The sequence below is a fragment of the Terrapene carolina genome, unplaced genomic scaffold (genome assembly GCF_002925995.2).
Source record: "Terrapene carolina triunguis isolate 2854851 unplaced genomic scaffold, T_m_triunguis-2.0 Scaffold66, whole genome shotgun sequence".
Lineage (NCBI taxonomy): Eukaryota > Metazoa > Chordata > Testudines > Emydidae > Terrapene > Terrapene triunguis.
Window position 1 is genome coordinate 25,085,998 of NW_020664417.1, and position 12,939 is coordinate 25,098,936.

Sequence of the window (12,939 nt, forward strand, 5' to 3'; positions counted from 1 at the left end):
AAACTGGCCCGGCCCGCCAGGGTGCTTACCCTGGCAAGCCGCGTGCCAAACGTAGCCGACCCCTGTGTTACACATACTCACCAGTGGGTTACAGATATGGCTGGTCAAACATTTTCAATTGAAATTGAAATCCAGATTTGTTTGAATCTGTACTACCCTCTAAATAACTAGCAGCCTACTGCAGACTGAGGAGAACAGATCAAGTTTGATCTAAAACATGAAACTCATAAGAACAGCTATATTGGGTCAGACTAATGGTCCATCTAGCCCAGTATTCTGTCTTTAGACTGTGGCCAGTGCCAGATGCTTCAGAGGGAATTAACAGAACAGGGTAATTTAATTCCTGTTATCCAGTCCTAGCCTCTAGCTGTCACAGGTTTAGGGACACTCAGAGCATTGGGTTGCTTCTCTAACCATCTTGACTAATAGCCATTGATGGACCTATCCACCATGAATTTATCTAATTCTTTTTTTAACCCAGTTATACTTTTGGCCTTCACAACATCCTTTGGCAATGAGTTCCACAGGTTGGCTATGGGTTGTGTGAAGAAGTACTTCTGTATATTTGCCAGCCTATTAATTTCATCAGGTGACCCCTGGTTCTTGTGTTATGTTAAAGGATAAATAACACTCCCATATTCACTTTCTCCACACCATTCATGATTTTATAGACCTCTGTCATATCCCCTTTAGTCATCTCTTTTCTAACATGAACAGTCCCTGTCTTATTTTTAGCTGTGTTGTATATAGGACTAGCTTATTGACCTAAAGGTAAGTACTGTGCCAAAATATGCTTTAATTCCTGAAGCCAAGAGTGCTCCCATCAAGAGTGTCTTTCTGCATCTCTGGAGGGAAGGTGGAGTCTTGTGTCCTTCAATAGCAAGACCTACTAACTGATTAGGAATGACACTGGCAAAGTTTTGAGGAGTCCAATTCAGCATTCCTGGGCAGAAGATGTTTAGCTGAGACAAATCTTGTATTTGGTAAGGGAGTTTATATAAGGAGAAAACAAGAGGTTAGGGTGCAAGTTCTACCCAGACTCTGTAGTGTTTCCCAGTCACTGGATATTATGACTTAATTAAGTTACTTCTAACCCAGAGTCTCTTTTGAAGGCTGTGCTGGGATGGGGAAGTGTAGAGTGCTAGAAGGGTATGAGTTAGTGCTGGGGCGAAAAGAAGGATTGAAACTCAAAGTGATTGACTGAAATGTGGGTCTACATTTGTAGGTGTTCCAGTTGAAACTGTAAAGGAATCTCTTGGTGAAGAGCTATTCAAAATATGTTATGAAGAGGATGAACACATCTTAGGAGTTGTTGGAGGAACCCTTAAGGACTTCTTGAACAGTTTCAATACTCTTCTGAAGCAGAGTGGCCATTGCCAAGAAGCAGACAAAAAGAGCAAACTTGAGGAAGCCTCCATATTATGCCTGGAAAAAGATCAAGATTTCTTAAACGTGTACTGTTTCTTTCCTAAGAAAATAACTAGTCTCATTCTGCCTGGCATTATTAAGGCAGCAGCTCATATTTTGTATGAAACCGAAGTGGAAGTGATGCTGATGCCCCCCTGCTTTCGTAATGACTGCACAGAGTTTATTAACCAGCCATATTTGTTGTACTCTGTACTAGTCAAAAGCACAAGACCTTCCTTATCTCCATGTAAACCACAGTCCTCTCTTGTGATTTCCGCCTCTCTGTTCTGTAAAACTTTCCCATTTCATTTCATGTTTGACAAGGATATGGCTGTTCTACAAGTTGGCAATGGGATAAGGAGACTTTTGAACAGGAGAGAATTTCTAGCAAATCCTAACTTTGAGGAGTATTTTGAAATTCTTACCCCTAGAATAAACTGCACATTTAGTGGGATCATGACAATGCTCAATATGCAGTTTACCGTACGAGTGAAGAGATGGGACAATGCTGTTAAGAAGTCATCAAGGGTAAGAACCGATGCATAAGCATTATTTCTGTGAAGCATTTATTTGCTTTTCTTTTCTTTATTGGAGGTAGGGTTATAAATCAATAGCCACTATAAAGAAGGCACAGTCTGTAATCTTAGATTTTCTGCCTCCCAATAGCTAATACTACAAAATAATGATTATAATAACAATCTTTTCGAAACTTGAGTATCTCCAGGAAACATTAGACTAGACTTTCACCTCTAGTCAGATACAGAAGGTTGTGTAACAAAATGTAGGCCAAATCCTGAAGCTTTTACTCACTCAAAACTCTTTAACTTCCCTAGGAATTTAATCTGAATAAGAACTGCAAGATTTGGCCCTATATTTGTTTATGTTAAGAAAATGTAACAGTGGATTGTTGAGATGAAAAGTAAAGCCAAGGAAGCACTGTCCCTTTGGAGACAGTTGCATTCACTTAGTGACAGAGCAGCTGCAGAACAGAGGCAGAGAAAGTGGCAGTGAAAGCTTTACCACAGTGTCCTGCTAGTCTGCCTTATCCCTGATCTGGAGAGGGTGAGAGGATAGTTCACTCTTCAGGTTCATTCAGCCTTTGATACCTTTGCTGACAGTGTCATCATGGATGCCAATTAGTGATATATTTATTTATTTAGTGATGTGGACACTGCATCACTGGCAAACAGGCTGAGACACTGTAGCTCAGACAGCAGCTTTTGGCCTGTGCTCAGTTCAAACTTATGACTTGTATGTGATGGGCTTCTAACCCCATTAATGAGTAGCTGAGCCATTCAGCCCCACCATCTCAAGAACCCTATGTATTAAAGGTTTTAGTAAATTTTTACCTTAAAGTGGGGGAAAATGACAATGCTGCTTTAGTGAGTTTAGCTAAGGTTCGTTTCTCTTACTGGTGGCTCAAATACAGTAATAGGCAGTATCTCAAAGGCTCACAAGAGATGACAGATTCCAAAAGTGTGTGTATTCGTTTGTGCCTTCAAAAGATACATTTGCCTTTGCAGGTACAATGTTATTGAAAGCTATGCAATACCTTCACATACTATATGATTAGGTGTGAAAAGGGAACAAAAGAAAATAGTTAATGCAAAACGTTTTGCTTTCTTTAGTGGATAATTAAAACATGATGCTCGTGTTACTTATGCCTATTTATTTTTAAATTGTGCTAGTTTGTAAAGTTCCTCTATTGAAATAGAAGCAGATTCCCTCCCCTCTTCCTTCAGACACACAGACAAACATTAATAAGTTGGTGAATGAAACAGATAATGTAATTGTTACCTCAAATCTATAGGTTTCTGATCAACAAATGCACACCAAAAATGCACAAAATTATGCTCTGGGCTATTGGTTTCTCCCCAGTATACACTGACACTTACTGATACGATATCAGAAATAGGCATTTATCAGTAAGTACTGCTTTACCCTGGCACCTAGGAGGCCAACAGTAGTTCTAATAATTGAGAGGGTCCACTGGATGGCTTTAAGGGAGCTTTAGCACAGCACCATATGTTTCCCTTTAATTATTTTTTAAAAATACAAGGCCATAGGACCAAACTGTTCCTTGTGTGATACAGCCTAACTGTTTGCCCTGATTCTTCCCCTTCCTGAAATATTGTGGATGACTCTTCTTTCTTTTATTGTTTCAGGTAATGGATCTTAAAGGCCAAATGATCTATATTTTTGAATCCAGTGCCATCTTGTTCTTGGGATCTCCCTGTGTGGACAGATTAGAAGATTTTACAGGACGTGGATTATACCTTTCTGATATTCCAATTCATAATGCACTGAGGGATGTTGTTTTGATAGGAGAACAAGCCAGAGCTCAAGATGGACTAAAGAAGAGATTAGGAAAGCTTAAAGCTACTCTTGAGATGGCCCACCAAGCTCTGGAAGAGGAGAAGAAGAAGACGGTAGATCTTTTGTGCTCAATTTTTCCTGGTGAGGTTGCTCAGCAGCTGTGGCAGGGACAAGTTGTGCAAGCCAAGAAATTTAATAATGTCACAATGCTTTTCTCTGACATTGTAGGATTCACTGCCATCTGTGCCCAGTGCTCACCTATGCAGGTTATCACCATGCTTAATGAGCTCTATACTCGCTTTGATTACCAGTGCGGAGAGCTAGATGTCTACAAGGTAGAGAATTTATTGCATTTCTATGGCAATCTTGGGGGTCGGAGGAGGAGTGGGGGGAAGGAAGGAAAGGGAGACTAAGCTGGTATAGAGAATAATAGGATTTGAAAAATTATTTTGACACAGACCTTAACTATAATAGTTTGACAGGTCACAAAATGAAACAGAGATTGTCTACAAAGTCAGTTGATTGTGCAATCATGTGGGAAATTTGCTTAAAGTTAGAGGCCTTAGGTTAAAATTCTGCTCTCAGGTACACTGGTGTGTATCTGGGGTAAGCATTTGATCAAAGCAGGTGTAAGAGTCCCACATCAGGGGAGGAAGTATTTTAGCATAATAAAAGCAATTGCCATCACCAGTGCAAGGCAGTCTTTGCAATTGCTCTTTGCAGGATTTGGTCCAATTATCTTTTAGGACTCAGTCTTTCCACAGATAAAACTCCAATTGAATCCAGTGGCAGTTTTGTCTGAGTAAGAACTGCAGGGCATGGCCTATTGAGAGCATTTAAAACCATGCCATATATTGTCTTCATCTCATACTGCATAGACAGTAAGAGACAAATGTATATGTTTAGGTGGAGACCATTGGAGATGCTTATTGCGTGGCTGGAGGTTTACACAAAGAAAGCGAGACACACGCTGTTCAAATAGCATTGATGGCACTGAAGATGATGGAGCTGTCAGATGAGGTGATGTCTCCCCATGGAGAGCCTATCAAGGTCAGGCAAATATATTAGAAACATATTCATGCATAGATATTTTTGCTGGGGTGGAAATGTTTATTATTTTGTCATCAATGAAATGTCACCTACGTAATTTTTAATAATTGTAACAAACAGGGAGAGTGTGGGAATGGTCTGACAAGAGGACCAGAGTTTTAATTTTTTTAGGGATTAGGGTTCTGTAAGGAAGGGAAAGATTAAACCAAAACTCTAAAAATCCACTAGGAGGACTGAAATTCTCTGAAATCATTCACAGAACATTACTGTTCTGTTGTTCAGTGTTTCTGTAGCAACAAAGTTGCCTTGGATGTGCAATATTCTGCTATGGTACTTTAATTAGGAGACTAAGCCCCTCTCTCTCAAATGAAATCCTTGAGAAAATTACATTTGGAAGGGTCTGTTTTGAGGCAGTGGGTGAATATGAATCACCAAAAGGACAACAATAATCCTTATTGCAAGAGTGTATAAAACATGACAGTTTTGTGTTAAACCATTAATATCAACTTGGGCAAAACTTCAGTCAGCTATGGTGGGGTTACAATACAGTAAGGCCCCAGTTTAACAAAGCATGTGCTTAATTTTAGGCATGGGTTTACATCTCATTAAAAAAATGGGACTAGTATGAACCAATTTACTCCTGTGCATGTTTGAATTAAAGGGAATGGTCAACTAAACATTTTATCTGTTTCATCAGGAGGTACTAAATATGGCACTAATTCAAAATACATATGTCAAGGGAAGTCTTTCTATTGAATTCAATGGTCTTTGGATTGGGTCCTTTTTTTATTAAGTCTATAGGCCTCTGAGACCCTAGTCATTATTTTTTTTTCTTTTTGAGTACATTTCCTTGGATCTTTATTCATGTGTTTTTAAATACATTCCCTCTTTTGGGGGTTAAAATAATTCTTGTGGCTCAGATAGAAGTCCAAGAAAATTTATTTTGAGATGGGTATGTTCTCCACATTTTATCAGCAAGAACATCACCCTTCTGTTATAAACAGGTCCCATTATTTATTATAAGTCACAACAAATTTAAAAAATATAAAATGTAATTAGAAAGATGCTGGAAACATTTTAACAATATTTAATGAAGAAGTTTACAATTTCCATCACAATTGCTGATGTCATAGTTTTGAAAGACAGATACTATTAAATTTATAAAATTCATTTAAGATTTGCAGAAAATAATGTGTACTGCATAAGAAGTTACAAGCATCAAATGGACGCTTTTTATAAATGAAAGTGATGCTTCCTCCATTTTTGATCTCTTGATGGAAATATTGGCTGTTTTGTGCACTGTGTCTCAGCTTTGTTATTCTATTTTTTTAAATAAATTTTCTGAAAAAAAGATGCCTGACTGCAAATTTCTTATTTTAAGCTAGACTGCTATATTAGTGTCCATACCTCAGACATCTGTGGGCTCTGCTGTATGGTGGATGTTGTTTTTGTTTCAGGGTGCTCTGATATTCTATTTAAAACTATACAGAACATCAGTTCAGCTCTTGTTAAAGGTGTGGAATTGAGAGTTGTAGAGATGCAAAAGAATGGGTATAGCACAAGTAGTAGCAGTGCAAGCTTCTCCAGTGTTCCACCACTGAGCCAAAACACTGTTCTGGAGAGACCCTCTCTAAGTGTGAGAGAATAGTTCACATAAGAAGTCCTTTAAAGGGAGAACAAATAAAACAGAAGGAACACAAAAAACAATATCAAATAAGCAAACTATGCAAACCCTAATACTAATTACAGAAAGAGACTCCTGCATACTCCAACCGACCTATGCATGTTTGCTCAATTACTCAATTCCCATACCTTAGAACCAGGCTTTATTCTAGGTATGCCCACTTCTACCACTGGAACTATGGTGTATGTGTCATAATTTTCCTTCTTTAGAGCTCAGACTCTGACCTTAAGACAAAACCCAATGCTTCTTACATTTATTTAACCATGTCACCAGCCCATCTTTCCCCTTCCCTCTAAATACCCAGGAAGGTAAACTGAGAGTTATTGTGTCTCCTGATGTAATTTCTAGATCAATTTAGGGCTGTAGAGACCAACTTGATCACAGTTATGTAAGCAAATGAATGTCTGTTTAATATTTATGGGCAGTAAAATTAAGCAGTTTAGTCTCTCCCTGAGCAGGTTTACTTCCCGCTAATGAAAATGAAATACGTGCATCTAAAGGAGATGACCCCCACCTCATGATCATTCTAATTAAGGAGGAACCAATAAAATGAACTGATAAAATGAATAAACCAATAAAATGAACTGATTTCAACATTATTTTAGCTAACAAATATTGTTTTATATATTTTATTTAAAGATGCGTATTGGCCTCCATTCTGGGTCCGTCTTTGCTGGAGTTGTTGGGGTTAAAATGCCACGTTATTGTCTCTTTGGAAACAATGTAACCCTTGCCAACAAGTTTGAGTCTTGCAGTATACCTAGGAAAATAAATGTCAGTCCAACAACTTACAGGTACAGTAATTTACAGCGTATAGTTACCAAAAAAAAAAAAAAAAAAAATTAAAACTAGTGATTGTTTCTTTAGTACTTTCACAATTGTTTCCTTCATTTTCTTTTCAAAATATTGTTTGCTTTCCTATTTTATCCATTGACCTTACTGCTCATGATTGTACCTTGATTATTTTTAGTCAGGAGCTGGACAGCAGCAAGCAAAGTGTGGAATGAGGCTGAGTAGCTAATACATATTTTCTCCCCATCCTATTTAGAAAAATCTCGGTAACTGAAATACATTTTGCTACTAACCTTGAAGCTTTGTATCTTTTGCTTTTTCTTCATCTCCTGGTATCTGGTCTTCATTAAGCTAAATGATTTTCAATGGGAGCTAGGAACCTAACTCACTTAGGCACCTTTGAAAATAACAACCTAACTGAACAGTTGGTAGGCTCCTCCTTAAGAAAACATCTCTAGACATTGACAAGCTTGGCAACTATGACCAGATCTTGAATTTTCCTTGTTTAAAGAAGATAACTGAGAAGATTGTAGTGAAGCAAGTCCAGTGACATCTGATTTATACAAATTTTGTTGACCCCAGTTCAATCTAGTTTTAGACAGTATGAAACCCAGACTATTCAGTTCACCCTAATTAATGATCTTCTAGTGATGGACAAATATGAGGGGCCCATACTGATTCTTTTAGATCTGTCGGTAGTCCTTGATGCTGTTGACCACAAGGCATTGTTGACAGTTCTGTGGACACTGCTGGAGAGACACAGAGTTGCAGTTAAGTTGCTCTGCTGTTTTCTCACAGGGAGGGCCCAGAAGACAGGGTTAGGAGATTATTCAATCAGTCAGCTAGAGGGCTCTCCCTTGTGAGATACAGAAGGATCCTGTTCTGTCATGCTTCCTTTTGAATGTATATTTGAGGTCTCAAGAGGAAATAATGAGGTTTGTTTGAATTTGCTGATTATACACAGCTCTAAGTCTTTATTTCACATCCCCAGGTCGATATAATCTTCTGGGTTTTCCAGCATCTGGCCAAGATCACGGCTTGAATAAGAGTGGGCTGGTTGAAAAATGAATTCAGATAAAGTCTGAGGTGATGATGTTGGGTGGGGGAAGAAACCAGAGACAATGGGGAAGTGATATTTGTTCCTTCTATTAAGGAGGTACCCTGCCTTTTGTTCCTCTAGCTCACAGTGGAGGTCTATTAGATCCCTAGCTTCTTCAGAGTGTCAAGATAACTTTGGTGGCCAAGAATGCTTTTTTGTCTATATGCACATGGCAAAGAAGTTGGTGAGGATGTAGTCACATATCAGATGTAGTCCTCAACACCATTATTCATGTCTGTGACACTTCTAGATTGGATTATTGCAATATACTTTACTTAGGGTTACACCTGAAGACCACTTGGAAACTTTGCTTGCTTTCTTAGCAGTGTTTTGTACATAGACCATATTTTACTTGTGTTTCAGAGACTGTGCTGGCTTCCACTTCATTGCTGGGTTCAATTCAAGGTGCCAATTTTGATCTATAGAGTCCTTGTGAGTTGGACCCTAGGTATTCAAGTCCATCTCTTTTGTCATGTATTACCTGGCAGTTGAGATCAACTGGAATGTTTGAGCTGATAGTTCCTTGATTTATACTTCAAGGGGAAGTATGCAGTGTTGTTGTATCTGTGTTGGTCCCAGGATGTTAGAGAGCCAAAGTGGGTGAGGTAATATCTTTTATAGGATCAACTTCACAAGTTGGTCGAATAAACGATACTACCTCACCCACCAAGTCTCTCAACTTCATTGGGAAGGACATTCTCAATGCGGGGCGCTTGATTATGGAATTTGCTACCTCCCTTGGTGTGAAGGAGCCCAAATCTATGGACCTTCAATAAGACCTTCAGTCAGGCCTGTTGTGATGGCAGGGATTTGGCTGAGATGGAGAATTCCTTTCCCTATCAGTTCAGCACTATCGTAAGTTGATGATTGCATGTATTCTTGCAGCCTTTTAATAGTTCACGCACAAAGGTGTCTTAGAACTTCACATATGTAGTGTCAACAATCATCTCTAACGTGTAGAAGTAAACTTTTTGTTTGTAATTCAGATGCCAGAGGAGATGACTGGCTTTAGTGGAAGTTTGTGTAAAATAGTATAAAGGTTATATTTAATATTAGGTCTAAATATTTTACTTGACAAATCCTTCGGTATCTCATTGGTTGAAAGATGAATTCTGGTGCCAGGTTTATATAATAATTTGATTTATTATTTAATGCTAAATAGTCTCTTAAAATGTTAACAACAAATCTATCATGTACATTTAGAACAAGGGGAAATACAAACATGCCTTGTATGGACAAAAAAGGAGAGACTGTGTTCCTGTTTGAATATCTCATGTACCAGCATGTCAATCAATGAGCAAAGGTTATGCTAAATAAGCAAGACAATATATCCTCTTTTAAAATAACATATAGATACTGGAACAAATTCTGCTCCAATTTACAAGACATGTAAAAAGACGAATGTTGTCACTAGCAGTAGCAGTTAATGTTTGATTTCATATTTAATCAAGTCATTTTAATTGTCTCATAGGCTGCTAAAAGAATATCCAGATTTTGTGTTCACACCTCGCTCAAGAGAAGAACTTCCTCCAAACTTTCCCAGTGATATTCCTGGTATTTGTTACTTTCTGGATGCTTATCTTCAAGGAACAAATTCAAAGCCTTGGTTTCAAAAGAGAGATTTTGAAGATGGTAATGCAAATTTCTTGGGCAAGGCAACAGGGGTAGACTAAATTGTACATTCACACATTTACAAAAGAATTTTATAAATATTTTAATTTTGTATAAATTGAGAGTTTAAAAAAGTATGAAACATGAAAGCACTTTAGATTGTTAATACCTGAAAGCCAGTATTAAAATTTCAGGAAGTATGTCAGACACTACTTTTTATTTTTACTTGCCAGACGATATATAGTCACTAAAATAATATTTCAACTTCACTATTTAAAACACTGTTTAAGAGTACTTTTTTTCCCTGTGGTAATCTGTGCTACATAACGACCATTTCAACTCTACCTGTACTGAAAATTCTAAACATGTTGTACATACAGTATATCAAAAAATGTTGTGTACAAGTGATGCAGTCATATGCAGTTTGGTGTGCTGGTGCATACCAGTGACTATTAAAATGCAGTTTTCTTAGTTGCTCTGTAAGAAAAAGGAAACACCCATTACTGTAATAACTCCTTCCATTGCATCTTTGGGCCTGTGAGGTGCTGCCCATCTCCTAGTGGGAGCTGAAGTCAACAGTAATTGAAGGCACTCAGCACCTTGATGGATCAGGTTGCTAATTATAACTAATACAGTATATACAGCAGAGTATGGATGCTTACTGTTCCCTGAATTTGTTTTCTTTGTGCATAAAATAAATATTTATAGAATATTCAAATATTGTATAATCACACACTAAAGCCTCTGTAATCAAATAAGATTTTAGTTTTTGGAGTTTTTAAACCCTATTTTAAAAATTATTTCCCTCTGATACTATGTATCATAGCAATAAATGTTTTCTTTTTGTTGTCATTTCATTTGTAACTCTTCTGAAGGAAGTAATAGTACATAATGTAGAGTGTTTACATAGAAAGGAAATTCCAAGCGGACTGTATAGTGTGTAGGACACAAACATATTACTTTGAACATATGATCTTATACTTCAGCTAGAAATAATGTAGAGGTGCTATGGACTCTGAAATATGTACGGTTCACTCACTTTAACATTTGTCACTGAGAGCTAAAGGTGAAGACAAATGCTTTAAAATATGAGTACACATCTGCAGTACACATCTAATACATACGTTTTACAAGAAAACAGAGGTTTCTTTAGCTATTGAGACTTGACTTCAGGATTCCATTTCTACTTCAAGTTAATAACCTTGCACAGTCACTCTCCTGAGACACACAACTTGGCCCCTATAGCAGATTGGGACTGGCATACCTTGCACTGATTTCGGCCTGGTCTACACTGTGGGGGGAGGGTATCGATCTAAGTTATGCAACTTCAGCTACGTAGCTGAAGTCTACGTATTTAGATCTACTCACCACGGTGTCTTCACTGCGGTGAGTTGACTGCTGCCACTCCCCCGTCGACTCTGCCTGCACCTCTCATGGCGGTGGAGTACAGGAGTCGACAGAAGAGCGTTCGGGGGTTGATTTATCGCGTCTAGACGACGCGATAAATCAACCCCCACTGGATCGATCATTGCCCGCCGATCAGTTGGGTAGTATAGACATACCCTTAGGATATTTGTGATAACATCAGTTCCTTGCAAGAGAGACACTGATATCTGAACTCTTAAACATTCTTTTGTATTTATGTACTAATTTAAAAAGCATTTCTGTTGTCCTCTAGGGCTGATCCAACAGAAAATATCAGTGGGCTTCTAGTCTGCCCAGGTACTAGAAATCCTGCCCCAGAAAACAACTTGGTTAATCACTGCAGAGCTATCCAGGATGTTGACAGATATCATAAAGTGACTTCTTTACTGTCCAACTCCCCTTCTGATTTTTGGAAAAGAGTTGTGTGTGGGTATTTCTGGGACCATATGTGTATGCTAAGTGACACCACTAAGATTCTGCACCTGTATAGTCCTGCTGGTTTTAAAAGTGATACCAAGGACGTATCCACATGTAGGGGGGAGAGGAAGGTTAATCCACAGCTTTTTGAGTTAATCTGCTTTGAAAACACTTGCGTATACATGATGCAGTTCATTTTTAGCGCACTGACTCTACATTTATTGCAAACTCTGGAGTGCTCATTCAAAGTGAACTATTTTTGCTGCGAAGCAAGTTAGTCCACGTTATTGTTCATGTGCACGCAATGCTGCTGCAAACTACTTCCACAGTCTGCAAAGGCTATCCCACACTCTTCTGTGGGTGACCATTACTGATCTCTTTAAGACTAACAGATGTATTGGAGCATAAGCTTTCGTGGGTGAATGCCCACTTCGTTGGATGCATGTAATGGAAATTTCCAGGGGCAGGTATATAGTTTATACCTGCCCCTGGAAATTTCCATTACATGCATCCAACGAAGTGGGCATTCACCCACGAAAGCTTATGCTCCAATACATCTGTTAGTCTTAAAGGTGCCACAGGACTCTCTGTTGCTTTTTACAGATCCAGACTAACACGGCTACCCCTCTGATACATTACTGATCTGTCTGTTTACCTTTGTGCCCTCCCCTGGTCTGGGGTCAAGTTGACCAGATGTCCCCGCCCTCATTTATAAACTGGCACACAGCCAGATTTTGTCCATTCACCCCTGGATTCCAGTTTACTACCAAAGACCTACAACGTGCCTCAAGCAGCTTCACCAATATCCTGTCTCATCGCCATCTGGGGAGGTGTCAGTGCAGGGAGCTCTTGTGGCAGCCACTGGAATAAAGACCGTTTTGTGGCCATTGCTAGGCAGATGTCCATGAGGGACCATGACCAGAATGCGGAACAGTGCTGGATAAAGAGCAAACCACTCCGGAGCACCTCCATTGAAATGACGGAGAACTGAGAAACTCCAGCGGAGGACATGTAACCTGTCCATTTTTGAGGAACTGGACAGGATTTTATATAACTACAAGACCACCCAACCTAGGCAGCTTATGGAGTCTGCTGGCTGCCTTACCTCCCTCCCCCCCAGGATGACCAGCAAGACTCA

General features: G+C 38.9%; 1 protein-coding gene across 1 annotated transcript in view; it reads left to right on the plus strand.

Moving 5' to 3' along the window:
- Positions 1 to 10,757, plus strand: part of GUCY1A1 (guanylate cyclase 1 soluble subunit alpha 1) — a 47,752-nt gene extending 36,995 nt beyond the window's left edge. Inside the window, exons 5-9 of the mRNA XM_024211403.2 lie at positions 1,226 to 1,935; positions 3,573 to 4,058; positions 4,630 to 4,773; positions 7,097 to 7,251; positions 9,820 to 10,757. Of these exons, the coding sequence (XP_024067171.2) occupies positions 1,226 to 1,935; positions 3,573 to 4,058; positions 4,630 to 4,773; positions 7,097 to 7,251; positions 9,820 to 10,021 (1,697 nt within the window). The 3' untranslated portion in view covers positions 10,022 to 10,757. The remainder of the gene's footprint in view (positions 1 to 1,225; positions 1,936 to 3,572; positions 4,059 to 4,629; positions 4,774 to 7,096; positions 7,252 to 9,819) is intronic.
- Positions 10,758 to 12,939: the final 2,182 nt, after the last annotated feature.